The 24,959-nt window shown below is 43.6% G+C and overlaps 1 protein-coding gene across 2 annotated transcripts in view; it reads left to right on the top strand.

Moving 5' to 3' along the window:
* The first annotated feature begins 10,209 nt into the window (after positions 1–10,209).
* The window catches only part of LOC137332587 (sodium-dependent phosphate transport protein 2A-like), a 40,127-nt gene continuing 25,377 nt past the window's right edge, over positions 10,210–24,959 (top strand). Inside the window, exons 1-6 of one of the 2 annotated variants that reach the window (XM_067996523.1) lie at positions 10,210–10,314; positions 14,057–14,186; positions 15,614–15,811; positions 19,741–19,869; positions 21,447–21,590; positions 24,455–24,566. In XM_067996523.1, coding sequence (XP_067852624.1) covers positions 14,069–14,186; positions 15,614–15,811; positions 19,741–19,869; positions 21,447–21,590; positions 24,455–24,566 — 701 coding nt within the window. In that variant the 5' untranslated portion in view covers positions 10,210–10,314; positions 14,057–14,068. Of the gene's footprint in view, positions 10,315–14,056; positions 14,275–15,613; positions 15,812–19,740; positions 19,870–21,446; positions 21,591–24,454; positions 24,567–24,959 lie in introns of those variants that run through there. The other variant, XM_067996524.1, reaches the window with a different exon arrangement.

Raw genomic sequence — 24,959 nt, forward strand, 5'->3', positions numbered from 1 at the left:
CAGCTGATACCTAGCCCACTAAAGAGATGCAATTACAAATGACAAGATGCCATCCTATTTCCCTTGCCAGTTCTGTAGTATAGAGAAACTGGTCATGTCTGCAATACAGAGATCAAACCTCAATGTAGAAAGAATCTTACAACCATCAAAACACCCAAAGCTTTTAATTAGGAGTCACTTCCACTGCAATTTGTCCTGCAGCTTAAACCACTGTTCACCAATTACAGCGAACCAGAGACCTTAGTTTTAACCTTGAAGCAATGAAATGATTACAACATGAAAACATACTGTGCTTTTGCAATCACTGCCCACACAGTTTGACAAGAAGAAGGAAGATTTTAAATTAATGACATGTTATTAAAATTGTACAGTCCAAGCCTTTGTTATTCTGAGGTCTGTTTGATTGGCTGTCATTGGATAGTTAGAGTTTTAAATATACAATAACAATCACAGAAGACAAAGATGAGCTTAGACAGTGTCTCTCATCTCAGAACATTGGTGACATGACAAGAAATTAGGTTTTATTACTTGTTCTCAGGTTGTGGGCAAAGCCGCATTTATTGACTGACTGAGTGGATGAAACTGTGGCAGATGGAGTTCAATGTGGGCAAGTGTGAGGTCAGCCACTTTAGGTCTGAGGAAGACAAATCGGAATATTTTCTTAATGGAGAGATACCAGGAGCTGTGGAGGAGCAAAGCAATATTGGGTGTCCATGTACACAAATCACCATAAGCTGGTGCAGAGGTATGGAGGATAATCAAAAAGTATAATGGAGTCATAGAATCATACAGCAAAGAAGGAAGCCATTTGGCCCATCATACCTGTGCCAGCTCTTTGAAAAAATGTCACCCTTTATCTCAATGGGATTGGAATACAAAAGTGAGGAAGTGATGCTTCAGTTGTCAGAGCCTTGGTCAGACCACATCTGGAATACTGTTTAAGGCACCAAACCTAAGGAAATATATATTGGTCTTGGAAGAGCACAGATTCATCAGAATAATTTTGGGGCTTAAAGGATTAAATTAAGGGGTTGAATAAACTTGGTTTGTACTCCCTTGAGTTTAAATGATTAAGGGGTAATCTCATTGAGGTGCATAAAATGCTAAAAAGATTCAATAGGATAGATACCGAGAAGCTATTTCCTCTAGTGGGGGAATCCAGAACAAGGAGACATATTCTTAAAATTAGAGTTAGGCCATTTAGGAGTGAAATCAGGAAGCACTTTTCCACATAAAGGGTAGTGGAAATCAGGAACTCTCTCCACCAGAAACCAAATCCCTTTTGAAAGTTACTATTGAATCTGCTTTCACTGCCCTTTCAGGCAGTACATTCCAGATCGTAACAACTCGCTGTATAAAAAAAATTCTACTCATCTTCCATCTGGTTCTATGAGGCCGCTTTATAAGATAAAGTTGTGCCGCATACAGCATAATGATCCTTGAGACCCTTGCTGGACTATGTTGCAGGACCCCCCCCCACCCAGATCAATCCTGCACTTTCAACGTGGCCGTGGTGTGCTCAATTATTACCAATGAGCAGCCAATTCAATATTGCACATTTCACACCGACGTCCAAAGTTAAAATTACCCCCATACTGAGAAACTGCTGAGAGGACCGCCAGTTAATTGGTCCCAGGGCCGCCAATTCTTAGGTTCTAGGGTGACCAGCTCCCATCATGCAGTTGGGGGGTAGGGTTGCCAACCCTCCAGGATTGTCCTGGAGTCTCCAGGAATTGAAAATTAATCTCCAGGACACTCCTGCGAGAAACTCAGGAGAAAAATCATAGGGGCATTAAAAAAAATGGTGTCTTTTCATTTTCTTTGAGCACTTTCATTTATTGGTTATAAAATTATTGGAGATGGGGAGAAAAGGTTGTTTGACTGACAGTCAAGATTATCCAATGGGTTAACAAAGAGTCTGTTCGCTTTCCAATTGGCCGTAGGAAGGCAGTGCTCCTGGAGGACGGACCAATGGCGGGTGTGTGGGCACGGGGTGGTTCAAGGCAGGAGGTCATGTGATGAAACTTCCAGGAATACACCCAACCAGAGTTGGCAACCCTAGCTGGGCCTCCCGCTGCCAGTCCCAGACTAGACAGCTGCTCGCTAGGCCGCTTTCCCACCTGAGAGGTAAAACTCCCCCCATATGCTCTGTAAGCGCTCATCAGCAAGGAGAGAAATAAAATAAAGAGTTAACCTTGTTATTAATTCATAGCTTGTTGATGTGGGCCCAAGTCCATGAAATGGGACTGTCCAAACAAATTTGATTTAGGGTCGTTACAATCAAGAAATGGAGCTAAACTTCCTCCCCTTGGTCTGGGCCGGATTTGAATCCTGACGTCAGAGGTGAAAGGTCACGGTCTAACCTACTGCACCAACTTACTTCCCGCAATGTTCTGTCAGTGATGTCGTTTAGACACATGTCGGCTCAATGAATTATATTGCATTGCTTCCCAAGATTTGGCTTGAACACAGTGACCTTTGGATCAGGATTGGAGAGGTGGTACTGTAGATCAAGCCAGACCAAAGATTCTAACAAGGAATGAGTCCTTGGAAGCCAAACGGATATTTGACGCCTCAGTTGCCTTTCGGTAACAATTAATGGTTTGAGTTGAGCAACAACGAGCTTGTCTTGTTGAACTGAGCAAAGCCTGAGATGAAGGTCAATCTCTTAATTCTTTCAAGCCCCAACGCCAGTCTGACGAGATTACACATGAAAAGGGGTGAAATTTGTCTTGGACGGCAGTGCAAAGTGGACGATAGGGCATCGGCTGCCCGATTTACACACTGCCAAAATTTTCTATTGACGTCAATGGAAAGGGAAATCAGGCAGGGTGTAAAACGACCTGTCGATTCACTACCACTGCTTTGCAATTCCATCCAGGACCAATTTCACCCTCGAAGTCCATTATTACCACTTTATTACTCTATACCAAGTCAAGTAATTTCACCCTCGAAGTCCGTTATTACTGCCTTATTACTCTATACCAAGCCAAGTAATTTCACCCTCGAAGTCTGTTATTACCACTTTATTACTCTATAACAAGCTGAGTAATTTCACCCTCGAAGTCTATTATTACCACTTTATTACTCTATAACAAGCTGAGTAATTTCACCCTCGAAGTCCGTTATTACCACTTTATTACTCTATAACAAGCTGAGTAATTTCACCCTCGAAGTCCGTTATTACCACTTTATTACTCTATAACAAGCCAAGTAATTTCACCCTCGAAGTCTGTTATTACTGCTTTATTACTCTATACCAAGCCAAGTAATTTCACCCTCGAAGTCCGTTATTACTGCTTTATTACTCTATACCAAGCCGGGTAGTTTCATCCTCGAAGTCCGTTATTACCGCTTTATTACTCTATACCAAGCCGATTAATTTCACCCCTGAAGTCCGTTATTACCGTTTTATTACTTTATACCAAACCGGGTAATTTCACCCTCGAAGTCCGTTATTATCGCTTTATTACTCTATACCAAGCCGAGTGATTTCACCCTCGAAGTCCATTATTACTGCTTTATTACTCTATACCAAGTCGGGTAATTTCACCCTCGAAGTTCGTTATTACCGCTTTATTACTCTATACCGAGCTGAGTAATTTCACCCCCTCGAAGTCTGTTATTACCGCTTTATTACTCTATACCAAGTCGGGTAATTTCACCCTCGCAGTCCGTTATTACCGCTTTATTACTCTGTACCAAGTTCGGTAATTTCACCCTCGAAGTCCGTTATTACTGCATTATTACTCTATACCAAGCCGGGTAATTTCACCCTCGAAGTCTGTTATTACAGCTTTATTACTTTATACCAAGCCGGGTAATTTCACCCTCGAAGTCCGTTATTACCGCTTTATTACTCTCTACCAAGCTGGGTAATTTCACCCTCGAAGTCCGTTATTACGGCTTTATTACTCTATACCAAGCCAAGTAATTTCACCTCCTCGAAGTCTGTTATTACCACTTTATTACTCTATACCAAGTCGGGTAATTTCACCCTCGAAGTCAGTTATTACCGCTTTATTACTCTGTACCAAGACGGGTAATTTCACCCTCGAAGTCTGTTATTACCGCTTTATTACTCGATACCAAGCCGGGTAATTTTACCCTCGAAGTCCGTTATTACTGCTTTATTACTCTATACCAAGCCGGGTAATTTCACCCTTGAAGTCCGTTATTACCATTTTATTACTCTATACCAAGTCGGGTAATTTCACCCTCGAAGATTGTTATTACTGATTTATTACTCTATACCAAGCTGGGTATATTCATCCTCGAAGTCTGTTATTACCGCTTTATTACTCTATACCAAGCAGGGTAATTTCTCCCTCGAAGTCCGTTATTACCACTTTATTACTCTATACCATGCCAGGTAATTTCACCCTCGAAGTCTGCTATTATCGCTATATTACTCTATACCAAACCGGATAATTTCACCCTCGAAGTCCATTATTACTGTTTTATTACTCTATACCAAGCCAGGTGATTCCACCCTCGAAGTCTGTTATTACTGTTTTATTACTCTATACCAAGCCGGGTAATTTCACCCTCGAAGTCCATTATTACTGTTTTATTACTCTATACCAAGCAGGGTAATTTCCTAATGATCAACTGTTGATTGTCAGCGGGTAGACGTGCAACGATTCCACAATAATCATTATTGACCAAGGTGCCTGACCAGTAATGGCCCTGCTTCAGGGCCTTAAATCCCAAGATGTACCCTACAGGTGCATAGTAGCACATCCCGCTGCACACATACCCACCGAGCCATCAGGTGAGCTGATTGTCTGTAGTTGACCTCATTGTATGACCACTACTTCACCATGGTGCCATCCTTGGCTCAGTGGTAGCACTCTCACCTCTGAGTCAAAAGGTTGTGAGTTCAAGTCCCACTCCAGAGATATGAGCACATAATCTAGGCTGACAATCCAGTGCTGTACTGAGGGGGTGCTGCACTGTCAGAGGTGCCGTCTTTCGGATGAGATGTTAAACCAAAGCCACATCTGTCCTCTCAGATTGGCGTAAAAGGTCCCATGACACTATTCGAAGATGCACATGAAAGTTCTCCTGTCATCTTGGCCAATATTAATCCCTCAACCAACATCACTAAAACAGATGATCTGGTCATTTCTATCACTGCTGTTTGTGGGACCTTGCTGTGCGCAAATTGACTGCTGCGTTTCCTGCATTACAGCAGTGACTATAATTCAAAAAGTGCTTCATTGGCTACAGAGCACTTTGAGATGTCCTGAGGTCACGAAAGGCGCTGTATAAATCCAAGTCTTTCTTTCATTCACCTGTCTCAAAATTCGAACAGGTAACTTTCAGGCAATGCGCTTTGAGCATTCAAATCAACTACAGCTGAATTAATCAAAAGTGTTATCATGAGATGCCGTACTGGACAGTAGAAAACAAGCCTGTTGGAAAAATGCCAAGGACCCATGCCAAAGTAGTGCTTATGCAGCAAGAAGGGGAGATCTTGTGCCTAGCACATTACCTCATGATCACATTTCTACCACTTGTGAAAGAGTACGGAATGTTGATTTATTTTATGATTCAATCATCCTTCGTTGCAAAAATTATTCAGGTGTACAGACCTGGGACTGAGTTCTAACTCCACTCAGTCCCAGAACTGCGTCAGATAATAATAATTTTGAAGTGTATTTTTTCTCCTTCCTCTGTTCCCAGCCCACTCCCTCAAAGGTGCTGTCTCATACTGGGGTATAGTCCCACAGCGACTGAAAGTCCTCCAATATTGCGTTCAATATACTTTACCCAAATCAGCTCTTGTATCCTAACTCGCACCAAGTCCCGTTCTCCCATCACCCCTGTGCTCGCTGACCTACATTGGCTCCTGGTCCGGGAATGACTCATCTTTGTTTTCAAATCCCTCCATGCCCTGGCCCCTCCCTATATCTGTAACGTCCTACAACCCTCCGAGATCTCTGCGCTCCTCCAATTCAGGCCTCTTGCGCATCCCCGATTTTCATCGCTCCACCATTGGCAGCTGTGCCATCAGCTGCCTAGGCCCAAAGCTCAGGAATTCCCTCCTCAAACCTTTCCGCCTCTCAACCTCTCTCTCCCCATTTAAAACACTTTTTAAAAACTACCTCTTTGACCAAGCCTATGGTCACCTGTCCTAATATCAGCTTATGAGGCTCAAATTTTATTTGATAACACTCCTGTGGGACGTTTCACTACGTTAAAGGTGCTACATTGAAGTTGTTGTAGACCTTTCAACCATGGGGGGATCCCAACCAAGGCCAGTTCTGCCCTCCCTTGACATCTGTGCACACGTGCTTTCCAATAGGGATGGCTGTGTATCAATCAGGAGTGGGGTCGACTGGGGTCGCTGGCTGATTTTCCCTCTCTTTGCCATTGTAGTAGCTCCTACAACAGTCCTCCTGAGATCAGTTAAGAGAAATACAGCTTAGCACACATTAAATAAAAACCGTTCCTGCTGGGAATAAAATGATAGGCCAGAAATTCTGCTCCTTCTTGGGCAGTGAGTCGGCAGATGGACCGGAAGTTTGGGCAGAATCGGGATCCTCCACTTTTCTGTCCCACTGATTCGGCAGCAGAAAATTCTGATGGAGGAGGCTCGGGCACTTCTGCTCACCTGCCTGTGCCGCAACCTCATTTTGGGGTTAGGGCATGTCTGGCCAGCCTTCCTGGTCTGCCCCTGCCAATCCCACCAGACGCACCACCGCAAGGCCCAACGATACTGCCACCTGCACAGAGCAGGCATTGGCACCGTTCTGGCCTGTTGGTGGGGCCCACCAGCGTTAAACTGGTTTTGAGTTTGCTCACCGCAGCTCGGGCCAAATAAGGTTCAAGAGTGGATGCTTTGGAAAACAACTGTATTCGCAACCAACCAATGTTGAAGAATTTGGCACGCATTTAATTCTTCGGCCTGAACGGCCTGTGGCTCCCTCTCTTGGAGAGGCAGGGTGCAATTCTGAGATTCCGACTTCTCCATTGTGTGGGAGACCATGCTGAGCACAGGTGGCCACCCCCATTATGATAATGATCCCACTCCCGGGATTTAGGGTGGGGTTTATGGCAGGGCCAAAGCAGCAGGTGGAAACTCTATCCCCACCACAGCAGGCCCACTGGAATTCCTAACCTCTGGTATTTTTGTCTACTTTTAGTCAGTGGCTACCCCTTTAAATCCCGTACACTGTACATAAGGGGTTTGAAAAACACAGCTGCAGTTTAAACTGGCTTTCAAATTGTAAGCTTGAGGGCATGATCCAAACTAACTTCCAACAAACACAGAAGGTATGCTAGAATAGCGTTTAACTTCATGCTCTGATGCAACCTAGCACACTACCCATCCTCTAATATGTAATTTGCATAATTAATACCGGTCATTGATGTCACAGCTTACCTCAGAGGTGATGCAATGGGGAGAGTTTGCATTTTTAGTGGATTACTCAGGAGAATTTATACTCAAGCATTTTTCTTGAGTTCTCGGTATTAGGTAATTAAAAAGAAATAAAGACTTGCACTTCTATAGCGCCTTTCACTACCTCAGGACATCTCAAAGCGCTTTTCAGCCAATTAAGTAATTTTGTAGTGTAGTCACTGTTGTAATGTAGGAAACACAGCAGCCAATTTGCACGCAGCAAGATCCCACAAACAGCAATGAGATAATGACCAGATGTTTTAGTGATGTTGGTTGAGGGATAAATATTGGCCAGGACACTGGGGAGAATTCCCCTGATCTTCTTCAAAATAGCGCCTTGGGATCTTTTATGTCCACCTGAGAGGGCAGAAGGGACCTTGGTATAACGTCTCATTCGAAAAGGAGCACCTCGGTCAGTGCAGCACTCCCTCAGTACTGCATTGGAGGGTCAATCTGGATTATGTGCTCAAGTCTCTGGAGTGGGACTTGAACCCACAAGCTTTATGACTCAGAGGCAATGGAAACGAAAACCGGGCAGTTTCTATAGTGGGCGGTCGATCCACAACCCCAGTTTTATACCCGGGTGCCAAATTTTTACCCCAATGAATCACATCACAAGATCTCAAAAGGAATGGATAGGAAGAAGACCATACAGCCTAGAAGCTCAGCCATCCAGGGAACAGAAAAACTTACATTTCCTCCATCATGTCATCCAACTGTATATTGAGAGAATCTCAGATTGTCTCCTTCACTGCGCTACCTGGAAAACCAAGCCAAATATTGATCACTCTGCTCCAAGCTTTATTTCCTGACATCAATCCTAAAATTGACCATTCACCAGTTCTTCTCCACCAAAATCCGCTCCATGTCGGCCTCTGTTTGAGTTTTTCTAACCTTGCCTATGTCTTTCCCAGAACACAGAACTGGTCAAAGTCACCAATGACACCCAATGCATCTGCAACCATAGCATATTATCCCTTCCTGACTTCCCCTGAGCCATCGATACAGTCCATCCTCCTCTGCCAACTTTTCTCGATTATCCACCTTTGTGGCACTACCTTCTCCTGGTTCCATCCCTGCGTCTCCCATTCAGAGCCAGTTCATCTTTTCCAATGGCTCTCTTTCTGTCTCTGCTTTGTCACCTCCAGACTGCATCTTTGGTTCATTTCCTCATCTGTTCACTGCCCCTCACTGACTTTATTCATAAACATGAAGTCAGCCTCCACATATAAGCTGATGTCACTCAACTCTACCTCCTTTCATGATTTCATCACAACTACCATCCCGCCCAACATCGTGTCCTAGATTAACTCAATATATAAAAGATCGAGTCATCTTCATCAACTCCTGTCAGAAACAAAGGAGCTGAGAATCGGATTCAACCTCCATCCCCAACTGTTCATTCCGATTGAATCTGCAGGTCGTCAACCTCAAAGTCCCATTTGACCCTCAGTTCAGCTTCAGACCTAATATCCATTCCATTGTTATGACCACTTACTGAACATTGACTCCATTTGCCTCTGCTTCATTCCATCGGATGCTGAAGTTTTCATCCATTCTTTAATTTCTTCAAGATTTGATTTCATCATAGAATCATACAGAACAGAAGGAGGCCATTCGGCCCATCGAGCACTCTTCAATGCAGCACTGAAGGAGTGCAGCATTGTCAAAGGTTCCACCTTTGGGATGAGATGTTAAACCAAGATCTTGTCCAGGTCGAGCGTAAAGGATCTCATGGTGTCCTAGCCAACAATCCTTTCAACTACAAATCTGTAAAATTGCCCCCTATAATGCTATCCAGGTCTATCTGAGCATTGGGTTAGAACTCAGCACACTCCTCCAAATACCATAGGGGCGAATTTCCGAATGCCATTTTCCTGGGTTTCCGCAGCTCTCCTGCCGAAGTTACCACAGACGATTGGTGCAATTACCAAATATGTAAACCTATGTAAATTCTAACTTTGATTGACCCTAAGACTGGTGGGGATGAAAACGTCAGAGAATGCCATTGGTCAGCTCCTCACTCGTTTCTGGGCAGAGAGTGGTAGCTGAGCAATGAAGATCGGACAGCTCGGAGGCTGCCTGCCAACACTAAAAGAAGGCTGTCGGCAGCAAGATGAGTCACGGGAGGAGGGGTGCTGCGAGAGTCTCACGGCTGGGAAAGAGGGGGGAGCAAAGGCTCGGATTTTCCTTATGGAGCCCAGTGGAGCAATCCTGCTCCAACTAAGGAAAGTTTTTCACTTCCATTAAGTGGTCTCGTTGGCTTCCCGACAACTTTACCTGGTGGGATAACTGAGGGAGGGGCCCCACTCAAGAGTAGGTTAAAATGCCATCTTGGTTGCATGTACGTCATGGGACTCCAATTTGCGCTTATTAACAAGGTTCCCGCCACAGAGTCCGGCAGGACCCTCATTCACCACCAAAAAAAAATGGCGTTAAACTGGGAACAGAGAGGGAAATGGAGCTGTTCCATTTTAACTGCCCCCTCTTCATTTCCCACCCATCGGGGAAGAGTTAAATACCCCTGTGTGAGTGTCCCAATTCCCAGCATTAACATGCTTTACCTCGCTGACCGCCAAAAAAACATTACGTTGCTTCTGCCCATCTGAAGTATTTTAAGAAACTGGCAAGCTGTGTTATTTGCGTCTGAACTGTGATTTGGTAGAATACACAGTCCCAACTCTCACAGTGTCAGCACTTTCCCCACCAAAAGTTGATTATAAATTAACAATGTCCGGCTTCCTAAGCAGTGGTTAGTTATTGCAGGTGCACGCTCTGTGCGTTTTGGTGCTGTAGACTTTGCTCTCTTGGTCCGAGTATAAAAAAAAGTGTCTAAATAATTTCTTCTCAAACTGGGTCAAGTGTGTGAATGTGAGAATTCGTGTGAAAATCTGTTCCAAAATCAGGTAAGGCACAAACATATATTAGAGTGTCAATGAGTCGATAAATTGCAGGTTTGATTACTGGTGATGTTTGTATTTGAATTGAAGTAATTAAAATGTTGTCGTGTATGTGTATTTATCCCCCTTTTTATTTGAATGCTGCCTAATGGAAGAAAATAATTAAATTACTTACTTCATCAAAGTTCAAGATATAAATGCAGTATTGGATTAAAATTTTCTGGGCATTGATTTAATGAACCCTTATTAACAGTTTTGCAAGACCCTGTCTGTGCTATTTTAACACAGTGGGTTAATAATTGAGTTCAAGTCATACAATTCCAAGGTGTTAAGAAGATAAGCTAAAAATAATACACGGAAGAAATTAATTGTGCTTAAACGGCTGTATGTAAACTGGAGAATAATCAATTATACATTATTTCAAACCTAGTCTGTGAGGAAAACAGCTTGGATGAATAAAATTGAAAGAGCTACTTTTAGACAATTAATCTTCCAGTGCAGCTGTATCCTCAATTTATTTTTGAAACATATCCTAAGGTGCTTCACGGATGGGGGGGAGGAGGAGTGCACACACAGCCCATGTGGGAGTCAGGAGAGATGACCGGACATTTGGTCAAAGAGATGGATTTTGAGGGTGGCTAGGAAGATAGAGAGGCCGAGGAGTTTAGGGAAGGAGTTTCACAGTAGGCCCAAGGCAGCTGAAGGCTCTGCCCCCACTGGTGGAGCAGAAGAAACAGAGATCTAGAAGAAGCCAGAGGACCAGAGGGCAAGGGAGAGAGCACAATACTGGATGGGTTACAGAGGTAGGGTAAAGAAAGACCACAGGTCTCAATTTTAACATACTTTAGCCAGAAAATATCTCATGTGCTGGAGGTGTTGCCAAAATCAATTCTCTATATTGGAATTGTAAGTACATGATCATTTTCTGAAAAAAGCAGGATATAGCAACACGGTCATTTATTTCAGTCATTGTATCCAGCGTAGACCCTGAGCCACCCAGTCGCAATCCCAGAAAATTGTCCAAGCAGGGACAGAATGCCAAACTATTTTCTTCATCTGAATAAGTCCGATTGGGTCCAAAATCCAGATATTCCAAACAATCTAAATTTTGGATGTATTCGGATTATGTTGACACAGAAAGGCCTGTTCTTTCCAAAGCAGTGTACATTGACCGATGGACAACCTGTCCCTTCTTATACACGTTCAACACTATTTTGGAAGTCATGCAAAATGCCTGCAGACTGGGCCAGTGTTGCCTTGAAGAGAGTAACCAGCAATAAACAGGGGGCTAAGGGATTAAGTCTCTTTTATTTTTGTTCATCCATTTTACGAGTTGGTCCGAGTGACCACAAGTCCAGTGACCACATGTTTATCCATTCCGTGGCAGTCTAAGGGAAGAGACTACATCCAAATTGTACAACAGGGTTCCTGGAGATATAGTAACAATCTTCATCACTGTTGCTGTGGCTCAATGATAGCACTCTTGCCGCTGAGTCAGAAGGGTGTGGCTTCATAAACCCACTCCAGAGACTATGAGCACATAATACAGGCTGACACTCCACTGCAGTACTGAGGGAACTCTGCCCTGTCTGAGGTTCTGTCTTTTGATTAAGATGTTAAACGCCTGCCCTCTCAGGTGGACGTAAAAGATCCCGTGGCATTATTTTGAAGAAGAGCATGGTAGATCTCTCCGGTGTCCTAGCCAATATTTATCCCTCAACTAACATTACTAAGGGCTGTTCTCCTTAGAACAGAGAAGGTTAAGGTGAGATTTGATAGAGGTGTTCAAGATCATGAAGGGTTTTGATAGAGTAAATAAGGTGAAACTGTTTCCAGTGGCAGAAGGGTTGGTAATTGGAGGACCGCAGATTTAAGGTGATCGGCAAAAGAGCCAGAGGCGACATGAGGAAACATTATTTTATGCAGTGAGTTGTAATGATCTGGAATGCACTGCCTGAAAGGGCTGTGGAAGCAGATTCAGTAGTAACTTTCAAAAGAGAAGTAGATAAATACTTGAAGGGAAGACATTTACAGGGCTATGGGGCAAGAGCAGGGGAATGGGACTGATTGGATAGTTCTTTCAAAGAGCCAGCACAAGCACGATAGGCTGAATGGCCTCATCCTGTGCTGTGCCTACTATGATACGATGATATTAAAACAGATTATCTGGTCATTATCACATAGCTGTTTGTGGGAGCTTGCTGTGCGCAAATTGCAATCATCTGTCTGCCACCCCACCACCCCCCCCCCAATTATGGGGGCAATTTTATGAGGTGTTCCTGGGCTTCAAAGGGAAATTTCTTCTTCTATGTCCTTGAAAGATCTGAGAGGAACTTGTGCCAATTAAAACTTGGTGTGAGTCTTTTTAAAAGGCCCCAAATCTTTACTAGAGTAAGGTGATTAACCCCGAAGAGAAGGCATTAATTACCTTCTCTGGTCAGAGTAGTTCCATTGGGAGTTGAAGAGTTGTAAAAAAATACGTTTTCTTTGGCGCATTTGGTTCTCTGCTCTGCCTTAGAAGGGAAGATCGGTTTGGGCTGGGGCAACCCGCCCTTCTAATGGAAATTATCCCATCCCTGGAATTTAGGATAGGGTCTCTGGCCTTATGCGAGGGCAGGCATTTACACCAGGGGAGAAGTCCACTGTCTTCCACTATTTTAGGGTTGACTTGTTTGGGTTCAACACTTCAGCGAATCCATTTAAAAGAACTTTGTGACATCTTTTCACATCCTCAAGAGGTCCTTAAACACTTCACGTGCAGTGAATTCATTTTTGAAGTGCAGTCGCTGTTGTGATGTAGGCAAATATGGCAACCAATTTGTGGACAGCAAGGTTCCCACAAACACAAAATGAGTAAAAGAAAGGACTTACATTTACATAGCACCTTTCATGACCTCAGGACATTCCAAAGCGCACTACAGGCAACTTTAAAAATGTAGTCACTCTTGAAATGTAAGGAAACACGGCAGCCAATTTGCACACAGCAAGTTTCCACAAACAACAATGTGATAATGACCAGATAATCTGTTTTAGTGATGTTGGTTGAAGGATAAATATATTTCAGGACACCAGGGAGAACACCTCTACTCTTCTTCAAAATAGTGCCGTGGGAACTTTTACATCCACCTGAGAGAGAAAACGGGGCCTCGTTTTAACATCTCATCCAGGAGACAGCACCTCTGACAGTGCAGCACTCCCTTAGTACTGCATTGGAGTGGCAGCCTAGATTTTGTACTCAAGTGTCTGCGGTGGGACTCGAATCCACAACTTTCTAACTCTAAGGCCACCAACTGAGCCACAACTGACACAGTCATGATGTGCATCTCCACAATATCCATAATGTACATCCCATACAATTTGCCTGCTATGCATCCCATACTTTATGCATGATATACATCCCATAGAGTATGCACGATATCCATCCCACACAATAGGCATGATACACATTCCACACGATATGTATGTTATACATCTCATACAATATGCATGACAAACATCCCATACAATATGCATAATAATATCCCATACAATATGATATATATGTACTTTGCTTCTAAAGCCAAGGAATTCCTTTAAGTTCCCTAATTTATTTTTTTAGAATTGTTATGGGATAGCTGCCAGCAACTTGCTTTCTTGCAGAATGTAGACTGGGAGAGATGTTTCTGACATCATTGCGGTTGCTTCTTTGCCTGCTAAGTCTTGGGAGTGATAATTCTAACAGAATGACATGTCCTTCTTTATTGTGCAGCCTTGGAGCGCGATGGCGTCACATCCAGGAACCAGTCCAGTCAGTCCCAGGACAGTGCACCGCGGACCTCACTCCCTTCCAAGTGGGGTTGCACCTGACTCCCCCCGGCTGCCATGTGCAATCATCAACGGTATTCAACTCTAGGGGGCGCTCATAGTCAATGAGGACCCTTTTCCACTACAACATTAATAAACAAGATCTGTGACATGAAACTCTAAGTATGATTATACATATATAAGATGTGTCTGATTATGCAGCGGTGTAAAGCAAATTAACCTTCTATGAGAAGTGAATAGAGGGTTCCAGAGGGCATGGTGGGAAGAGGCAATTAGAGTGGGAGGAGACTCTTGATGGACTATGAACACCGATATAGACCTGTTGGGCCAAATGGCCTGTTTCTGTGCTGTAGATTCTAAGTAATTCTATATATAATTATAGAAGTCTTGTATTAAGTGCATGTCCTTCACACTTCATACTCCCTCTTCAAAATGTCAAAAGCATCAAAAAAAAGAAAGAAAGCCAGTGATTTCCTACTGGTTTTGTTGACCTTGGTCACCTGGCCTTGCCCCAAGGCCAGTGGCTCAGGGATTTACAAGTAGCTGCCAATCTACAAAATTTCCCATGGAATTTAAAAATACTCGTACGAAGTGAACACATTTGTGGCTATAGATTAATTCATTGGCGAGCATGTGAATTTCATTCATATCTAAAAATCGCTGCCATTTAGACTTTGCAGTTCGACTCACCAGACATAAACTCGTTCTTTCAAGTGCGTGGGTCGCTGTCAGGAATCAGGTTGGGCCAAGACTATCAACAGGAATTGAGATGGGGTGGGATAGTGGTCAGAAGTGGGGATCCTGGTTAATTTTCCCTTCCCTAAAAAGAAAAAAAGAAAGGTTTGGATTTCCAAAACACCTTTCACATCCACAGGACGTCCCAAAGTGCTTTACAGCCAATGAAGTACTTTTTAAAGTGTGGTCACTGTTGTAATGTAGGAAATGCAGCAGCCAATTTGCACACAGCAAGGTCCCACAAACAACAATGTGATAATGAGCAGATAATCTGTTTTGATTATCTGCTCATTATCACATTGTTGAGGGACAAATATTGGCCAGGACACTGGGGAGAACTCCACTGCTCTTTTTCCAATAGTGATGGGATCTTTTACCTCCATCTGACAGAGCAGACGGGGCCTTGATTTAATGTCTCATCCAAAAGACAGGATCAGATTTCAGCACAGATTGGCTAAACACTGAACACTAGTGGGAGACTTTAACTTATTCTTTTGTATTCTTTACATATGTGAGGGCTCAACCTCCAAAATGGAAGCTGCTAATATCGAGCAATACTTTCAGGGAGCGCTGTTCAGGAAGTTGTGAGTCCGCAGCACCTGATTTTCCAATCCATTTAAAGGAATGAATGAATGGAAATTCTAGGAGCTGGGAGCCTTCAATTTCCCAGCCGGTACCCCTGCGAGTGCTACGCCACACCGGGAGGGGAATCAACCCGTATAATACAAAGTGCAACAACTATCATTGTGTCATTCAAATGTGACAGGCATGAACGGGGTCGCTGGCACTAAACCGTACCCTCTCCCTGCGGTCGGAGGAGTTCCACACTCGGACCATGGATACCTCTGCCCGGGCTCAACGGTCAACCTGGTGGACAGCATGGACAAGTTTGAGATTGACACGCACTCGGCTAAGGCATGGGCATTCCCCAAGCTGGACAATTCCAACGTACTTCAGTGGAGAGGTAAGTAGTGTGCTTTCAACTTAAACATCTCAAGGGAACATTCTTCCTGAACTTTGCGTTTGTTTTTTTTTTGTAGTTTTTTTCTGTTGGACAGGTAGCCACTATCTGTCGATCAACACCGGTAAATAGGACCAATTGTACAATTGCGCACTCCCAGCGGGAGAGTCTCCAGTGCAGGAGCATGCACAGCAGAAAATTGGCTCTGATGTAACGTTAATGGTCACTTAACCAGAGCACAAAGAATATGCTGGAAACACACGACTGGTCAGTCAGCGTCTGTAAAAGTAACGGACAGATTAATGTGCAGATTTGAAAAGTGAAGGATATGAAAGCCCTTAGATGGCACTGAACACAAAAAAGAGAGAAAAAATGCAAAGACACAGCAATCACAACAACAACTTGCATTTATATAGCACCTTTAACGTAGTAAAACGTCCCAAGGTGCTTCACAGGAGCGTTATCAAACAAAATTTGACACCAAGCCACATAAGGAGATATTAGGACAGGTGACCAAAAGCTTGGTCAAAGAGGTAGGTTTTAAGGAGCGTCTTAAAGGAGGAGAGAGAGGTAGAGATGCGGCGAGGTTTAGGGAAGGAATTCCAGAGCTTATGGTCGAGGCAGCTGAAGGCACGGCCGCCAATGGAGGAGCAATGAAAACCAAAAACAAAGGAGGAGTTAAAGGGCTGAATAGCCTACTTACAAAAACGCAGTTCACAAAACATTCAATGCATTAACTCAGTCAGACATCCCATATCTGTGCAGTTTTTAGGGCTTTTCCCTTGCTTGGTTTACTCCTAGGCCTTTTGGTCATCTTAAGCTATTTTCACATTCTTTAGTCTTTTCATTACCTTACTGCAACAAACTTTTAAATCATCTGTTAATGTTGTGATTTTGTGTTAGAAAGAAGTGACAAGTCAGGATGTGCCTAGGAGAATAACCATGAGGAAGAGAGAACTACAGGGCTAGGTCAATAGCCCAAAGCTAATAACGAGGCGCAGCTAATGGGCTTGAACAGGTCACTTCCAGATTTGAATATGTGAAGTGAGGTTTACATTTTGTACATTTTGCAAAGGTAACCATGGATTTTTTTTAAAAATTCAATCTCGGGATGTGGGCATCACTGGCAAGGCCGGCACTTATTGTCCATCTCTAGCTGGCCTGATAAAGTTTTTTTAGGCCTTCTTCTTGAGCCGCTGCTGTAGCAGTTTGATACAACTGAGTGGCTCGATGGACCATTTCAGAGGACAAAAGAACAGAAAATGCTGGAAACTCAGCAGGTCAGGCAGCATCTGTGCAGAAAGAAACAGAGTTAATGTTTCAAGTCAATGACCCTTCATCAGAACTGGAAGAAGTTAGAGATTTATCAGTTTATAAGCAACCATTGGCGGCCATGCCTTCAGCTGCCTTGGCCGTAAGCTCAGGAAATCCGCCACCTAACCTCTCTACCTCTCTCTCCTCCTTTAAGACGCTCCTTAAAACCTACCTCTTTGACCAAGCTTTTGGTTACCTGTCCTAATATCTCCTTATGTGGCTTGGTGTCAAATTTTGTTTGATTACGCTTCTGTGAAGCACCTGGGGACGTTTTACTACGTTAAAGGCGCTATATAAATGCAAGTTGTTGTTGTGATTGCTGTGCCTTTGCATTTTGTCTCTTTTTTTGTGTCCCGTGCCATCTAAGGGCTATCATATCCTTCACTTTTCAAGCCAGGGAAAAATGGTGGGGGGTGGGGGGAGGGGAGAAAGAACAAAAGGGATAGGGTGGAGGACAAGAGTGATTAAATGACAAAAGGGATAATGGTGCAAAGCAAAAGGGAATGGTAATGGGGACAAGTAAAGAAACAAAAAATGGGTCCAGAGGAGGTGTAAACGGTTACAGCAGAGCCATTACCAGCACCTACTGTCTGAGAAAATGGGCATGATGTGGAGATGCCGGTGATGGACTGGGGTGGACAAATGTAAGGAATCTTACAACACCAGGTTATAATCTTACAACACCAGACTATAACCTGGTGTTGTAAGATTCCTTACATGAGAAAATGGGAGCAGTGGTTATGATCTGAAGTTGTTGAACTCAATGTTGAGGCCAGACAGCTGTAAAGTGCTTAATCGAAAGATGAGGTGCTATTCCTCAAGCTTGCGTTGAGTCAACTTCAGAGGACAGTTAAGAGTCAACCACTTTGGTGTGGGACCGGATTCACATATAGACCAGATTAAGGACAGCAGGCTTCCTTCCTTAAAGGATTGATGAACCAATTGGGTTTTTATGACAATCCAACAGCTTCATGGTTTCTTTTACTGATCCCAACTTTTTATTTCCAGACTTTTTTAAACTGAATTCAAATCCTCAAAACTGCCATGGCGGGATTTGAACTCTTGATTATTAGTCTAGGCCTCTGGATTACTAGTCCGGTAACACAGGTTAGGAAGTCAAGAATTTAAAAAACAAAGATTCAGGCAAACAAAGCAGTGAGTCAGACATGGCCCCAATATAGAAATCACGGAATGAGAATGGCTTTGGCAGCATTCAGCAGGGAGATGGAATCGACAGCTGGGAAGATTTCTGATGAGCGCAAGGCCCCAAAGCATGAAGCTGTCCGATGGTGATGAACTTGCTGCGCTGTCCAGTATTTTCTCTATGACAAAGTATAGATGTGAGCGTGGAGCTGACATCAAACATTGAAATCGCTGAGCAATATCCACAGTAAAATAAAAATAAAAGATGTAGTGTATATGGACTTTGAAAAGGTGTCTGATAAAGTGCCGCATTGGAGGCTTGTCATCAAGATTGAAGTCCATGGAATAAAGGGGGCATGGACACAAAACTGGCTAAGTAACAGGAAGCAGAGTAGTGGTGAATGGTTGTTTTTCGGACTGGAGGGAGGTGTACAGTGGTGTTCCTCAGGGGCCAGTACAAGGACCACTGCTTTTCTTGATATATATTAAAGGCTTGGACTTGGGTGTACAGGGCACAATTTCAAAATTTGCATTTGACACAAAACTTGGAAGGGTAGTGAACAGTGAGGAGGATAGTGATAGACTCAAGAGGATATAGATAGGCTGGTGGCATAGGCAGACACGTGGCAGATGAAATTTAATGCAGAAAAATGCGAAGTGATACATTTTGGTAGGAAGAGCGAGGAGAGGCAATATAAACTAGGGGGCATAATTCTAAAAGGGGTCCAGGAACAGAGATATCTGTGTGTATAAGTGCACTAATTGTTGAAAGTGGCATACGGGACCCTTGGCTTTTTAAATAGAGGCATAGAGTACAAAAGCAAGGAAGTTATGATGAACCTTTATAAATCATTGGTTTGACCATAACAGGAGTATTATGTGCAGTTCTGGGCACCGCACTTTAGGAAAGATGAGAAGGCCTTAGAGAGGATGCAGAAAAGATTTTCTAGAATAATTCCAGGGATGAGGGACTTTAGTTACATTGATAGACTGGAGAAGCTGGGGTTGTTCTCCTTGGAACAGAGAAGGTTGAGAGGAGATTTGATAGAGGTATTCAAAATCATGAAGGGTCCAGACAGACTAGATAGAGAGAAAGTGTTCCCATTGGCGGAAGGGTCAAGAAACAGAGGACATAGATTTAAGGTGATTGGCAAAAGAAGCAAAGATCACATGAGGAAAAACTTTTTTATGCAGCAAGTGGTTAGGATCTGGAATGGACTGCCAGTGGGGGGGTGGGTGGTGGAGGCAAATTCAATTGTGGCCTTCAAAAGGGAACTGGATAAATACTTGAATGGAAAAAAAATTGCAGGGCTACAGGGATAGGGTGGAGGAGTGGGACTGGCTGAATTGCTCTTGCATAGAGCTGGCATGGACTTGATGGGCCAAATGGCTTCCTTCTGCGCTGTAACCTTTCTATGATTCTATGAATTTTTGACACAGCTGTTAAAAAACTGAGAAGTGTCTTTGTTTTTCAGAGTTGGATGCAAAAGGGAAAGTGAAATCAATTTTGAACTCGATGATGAAGATCCTGCTGCTCTTTAGCTTTCTTTACATGTTTGTGTGCTCGCTCGATGTCCTCAGTGCAGCCTTTCAACTTGCTGGAGGTAATGGATGCTTCATTCTTCACACTTCAGACCAAAATCCATGTTGCCATTTCTTTCAAGCTGCAGTCAAACTCTACGGAGGACAAAGTCAAGATGGTCATTGTTGACAATCATTATCAAACTACCTTAAACAAGCTGGAAATAACGTAATGTGTTTAAAATGTTAAAAAGATTCAATAGGGTAGATATAGAGAAACTATTTCCTTTTATGGGGGAGTGAGGGACATAATTTTAAAATTAGAGGTAGGCCATTTAGGAGGGAAATTAAGAAACACTTTTCCACACAAAGGGTAGTAAAAATCTGGAATTCTTTCCGCCAAAAGGCTGCGGATGCTGGGGGACAATTGGAGCTTCCAATACTGAGATTTTTGCTCAGTAAGGGTATCAAGGGATATGGAGCAAAGGATGGAGTTGAGATACAGATCAGCTATGATCTAATTGAATGGCGTAGCAGGCTTGAGGGGCTGCTTGGCCTACTCCTGTTCCTATGTAATAATTGGGGCCAGGAATTAGATGGTGCACTGGATCAGATGGGGTGCTCATTCACCTTTGGACCTGGGTTCAAAGCTTGGACTAATGGGATGAACATCGTCTGTTTCCGTTGGCTGTAAGGGTCCTGTGTGAAGTAGTACATATGTCCTGTGTGATTTCTTCAAATATATTTTTGATTCGTAGCTTCTAATGAATCAAACAGACCGCTATTTAAATTCTGCTCAGACTCGATGTGGAAGTATTTATCAGTCTATCTTTTTCAAATCGTTGAGCTCGTCAGGAGGCTGCAGAGAGTCAGCGAGGCTGGATAGCTTCCTTTATTGGAAGATAAAAGGAGAAAAGAAATGTTATGTTCAAAGAATTATTTCTAAAATAGTTTAGTATAGCAGTTGTTAACTGTTCATTATTTTCTATTACGATGAGGAGCAAAGCTGCTGTGAAAATCTGCATTGTGTTACTGTGAAATTCTAAGGTCCCTGCTCCACTGCCAGAAGTGCAGTCGGATGGGATTCCTGGTTACCTCTAGCAGAGGACATGGCCCCCTCCCAAATCCCAGGAGTGGGCAACGGGCACCTGTAGATGCTCTGCATTGGCCCCCCCACCCCCGTCCCAAAGAATTGACGGGGAATCGGTGTGGCGCCATGTCACTCTGATTGGAAGAGTCAGAGACCCTTAACGGGCTGAAGATGAAAGTTTTCAAAATTACCTCTATCCCCCCCCCCCCCCCACAGAGAAACAATGTGCTCCAGGATCGATTACCTTCTTGTTTTAGGCGGCTGCTCAGGATGCCTAAAAAATGGGCCTGACGAATTTAGCAGCAGCCCGAACACACACACACAGATTGGGCAGGGGTCTCCCCACTGCTAAATTTGTCAGCGTTGGGCCCGATTTAGACCTGAAAAATGGGCGCAACGCATACTAATCTCTGAGTTAGGTCACTTTGAATGCTTCTTTTTCCAGAAGAGAATAAGACCAGTACAAGACGCAATGTGTCAGGGATAATTTAGATTAGCCAGCATTACCCTTGACAGACATATGTGTGCATATCTTGTTGGGAGTGTGCCAATGAGGTCTCTCTCTTTCAGGCAAGGTGGCTGGTGACATTTTTAAAGACAATGCAATCCTGTCTAATCCTGTGGCCGGACTCGTGGTGGGAATCTTGGTCACTGTTCTTGTCCAAAGCTCGAGTACATCAACGTCCATCATTGTCAGCATGGTGTCATCAGGACGTAAGTAAACCAATCCTATCTACAGGAAGATCAAGAGCGCACAAGAAGTAAAGACAGAAGGAGGGAGATAGAAAGCTCTCGGTTCACCTTAAATCATTGTCAGCCATGAAAACCATTAATAAACATGATAATCTATACCATGAAATGCTGATTTTGATGACCCTACCCTTGGGAGAACATCATAAAAAGACATACCTGCACACTTACAAATATTTTCAAACTCACTCTTGCTTTTACGGCATAATCTACATGCCGGAGATGGTCTGAGAACAGATATTTTGTGTAGCTCTCCCCTTGCTGTGATTTCCAGTATCCCTCTGGTGACTCCAAGATTTGGGGTGGTGCCCACAACCCCCAATTCCCCATTCATGATGCTGCTGGATCACAATGTCACGGTGGCATTGAAGAGGAGACTCCCGACAAAATGTCTGCTCCCACATTTTCTCCGACCAGTAGCTTTAAGGCATTAAGGACAGCAGAAAATGGAGACCAGAAGACCAAACAAGCCTAGAAATGAATGTTGGTGATATTAGGGGATGGATGACATTGCTTTGTGTGCTATTTAAGCAGAGGTGATAACTCATTAAAAACAAACGGTTCATGCCTGTGTTAAAATAATGGGGCGAGGAATATTTTAGGAACACTAAAGCCATCAACTTTGGCCTCCACCACAAATCCCGTACCCTTGTCACTGATTCCATCCCCCTCCCCAGCCATTGCCTGAGGCTGAACCAGAATGTTTACAATCGCAGTGTCTTACTCAACCCCAAGCTGAGCTTCTGACTCCATATCCTCTCAAGCGCAAAGACCACCTACTGCCACCTCTATAACATCACCCACCTCTGCCACTGCCTCAGCCCATCGATGCCTTTGTCACCTTCAGACTCGACTATCCCAATGCTCTCCTAGCTGGTCTCCCTTTCTCCATCCTCCATAAATTTCAGCTCATCGAAAACTCCGCTGCCCGTATCATATTCCACATCATGTTTGATCACTCAACAACTCCAATTTAAAATTCTTATCCTTATGTTTAAATGCAAAGATGGCCTTTCCCCTTTCTACATTTGTAGCCTCCTACTAGCCCTACCACCCCTCTCCCCGAACTCTCTGGTCCTCTGACGCCTTTTGTGCATCCTCCCTCCCTTCACCCCATCATTGGCGACTGTGCCTTCAGCTGCCTAGATGTTCCATTCTGGAACTTCCTTCCTAAACCCCTCTGCCTCTCCACATCTCTCCCCTCCTTTAAGGCCCTCGATAAAACCCACCTCTTCGACCAAGATTTTGCTCACTGCTCCTACGACCTCCTTCTTTGTCTTGGTGTCAATTGTTGTCTGATTACACCCCTGTGAAGCACTGTGGGGGATTTTTCTATGTTAAAGGCAAGTTGAGATTGTTGACGGTAGTTGTTGGTTTTTGTTGTTGTTGGATTTGCTAGTAACTGGCTAACATCAAATTCTAAGATTACGTTCAAATTCTTATTGAATTATCTTACTATGTCTTGACCTTTGTCAGATTCCCCTGTGATGATCAGATGGAGTGCCTTTTACATGGCGTTTCATGAAAATATAGATGTTTCCATCACTTTATCTTATGCAAGTTTGCTTATGAGGTTTCTAAGGCCCAGGTTTGTTGTTTGTCTAACTTTAACAAAGGGTTCTGTTGAAAAGTTTGAATGAGTCCTTGAACGTTCCCATATTGTAGAGGAATGTAGCTTCCTCAGCTTTAATGTGCCAATGCAGACGGTGCTGCAATCGGGACTCATCTGTTCCAACCCATTGGGGTATAAATTTGTCTTAGACTTCAATGCATTAGAAAATCAGGCATAGTATAAAACGGGCTGCCGATTTGCTGTCGCCCGTTTTGTGCTACTGCCGGAGACAAATTTATACCCCATTCTTTCCTTGGACCTCAGTACCGTGGAGCTCCTTACCTTACCCGTTCTTCCTTTCCTCCCACAACCTACAGGCTTTTAAAACCCAAACATGCTGTCACCCAACCATGACTTCCGGAATGACCTCATCCTCACCAACCCCAAGTTCCCAGTGAGGGAGCTGTGTTTGAAGAGAGAGAGAGAGAGAGAGCTGGTCAGACAGCGCTGCAGAGTGGGCTCGGTGAATCTACCCTTTTCTCTTTACAGCCCTTGGTGGTTTCATGTGATGCGGGTCTTGGCTCATCCTTTAGGTTTCTCAATAAAAATAAATGAATAATGGCGAAAGAATTGTACACTGATAACAGATACAGGTGATACATATGACCATATGAACAATGACGGACAGGAAAAGATCCACTAGTCCATCCAGTCTGTCTCACACAAATGTGATGCCTTGTATATACAGTCCCCATTCCACTCTAAAGCCATATGATCTGCTGGGAGAAGCGAAAAGCCAGATAAAAACCCAGGCCAATTTGGGGAAAGAAATCTGGAAAATTCCTCTCTGACCCCTTTAGGTGATCAAAACTAGTCCAGGACACCACTCTGGCCCTGATATATGTTATATAGTGCCTACCTTTTGTACGAGGTAGGCACTATACAAGTTCAGCTCTCGCTTGAAGGAATTCAGTGGATTGGCGTCCACCGCCAAAGCCTGTTCCAGAAGTCCATTATTCTTGGAGAAAAACCACCTCCTGACATCTAACCCAGATGTGGCCATACATAACTTGAGATTGTGAGATATAACGGCATCAGACAGATAATCTGTAGATGGTTAATGTAAGGTAATATACGTCAATAGTTGATGCCAGATGTGCTCTCAGCATTCTAATGGAGACATTTGTGCTCATTTTTAATATTGCTTAACAGGTTCTGCTTCTGCAATATACTGAATATAAGTGCTTAACTTTTCTTATATCTTTGCTTTTTCCAGTACTGGGAGTGCGTTCTGCAATTCCCATTATCATGGGATCCAATATTGGTACCTCGGTAACGAACACTATTGTAGCACTAATGCAAGCCGGAGACAGAAATGAATTCAAACGGTAAGATAGTCCACTAATTCTGCTGCAGCAATGACAAGCCATCGGGATTGGGTTCTTTCAAAAGCATTTGGGATCTGAGTAGGCTTATGCCCATGAGGGTCAGTGGGTTCAGTCCTGGTCAGGGCTAATACAAGCATACGAACAATGACGGACAGGAAAAGACCGTCTACTCCATCCGCCTGTTCCACACAATTGTGATACCTTGCATCAGATACACTCCCCACCCCATCCAAAGCCATGTGATCTCCTGGGAGAGGCGAAAAACCAGATAAAAACCCAGGCCAATTTGAGGGGAAAAATCTGGGAAATTCCTCTCCGACCCCGCGATCGGAACTAGTCCTGGAGATCATTCTGATAGTTCTACGCATTACATTACCTACCTTTTGTACGAGG

Source organism: Heptranchias perlo, chromosome 14 (assembly GCF_035084215.1).
Source record: "Heptranchias perlo isolate sHepPer1 chromosome 14, sHepPer1.hap1, whole genome shotgun sequence".
Taxonomy (NCBI): domain Eukaryota; kingdom Metazoa; phylum Chordata; class Chondrichthyes; order Hexanchiformes; family Hexanchidae; genus Heptranchias; species Heptranchias perlo.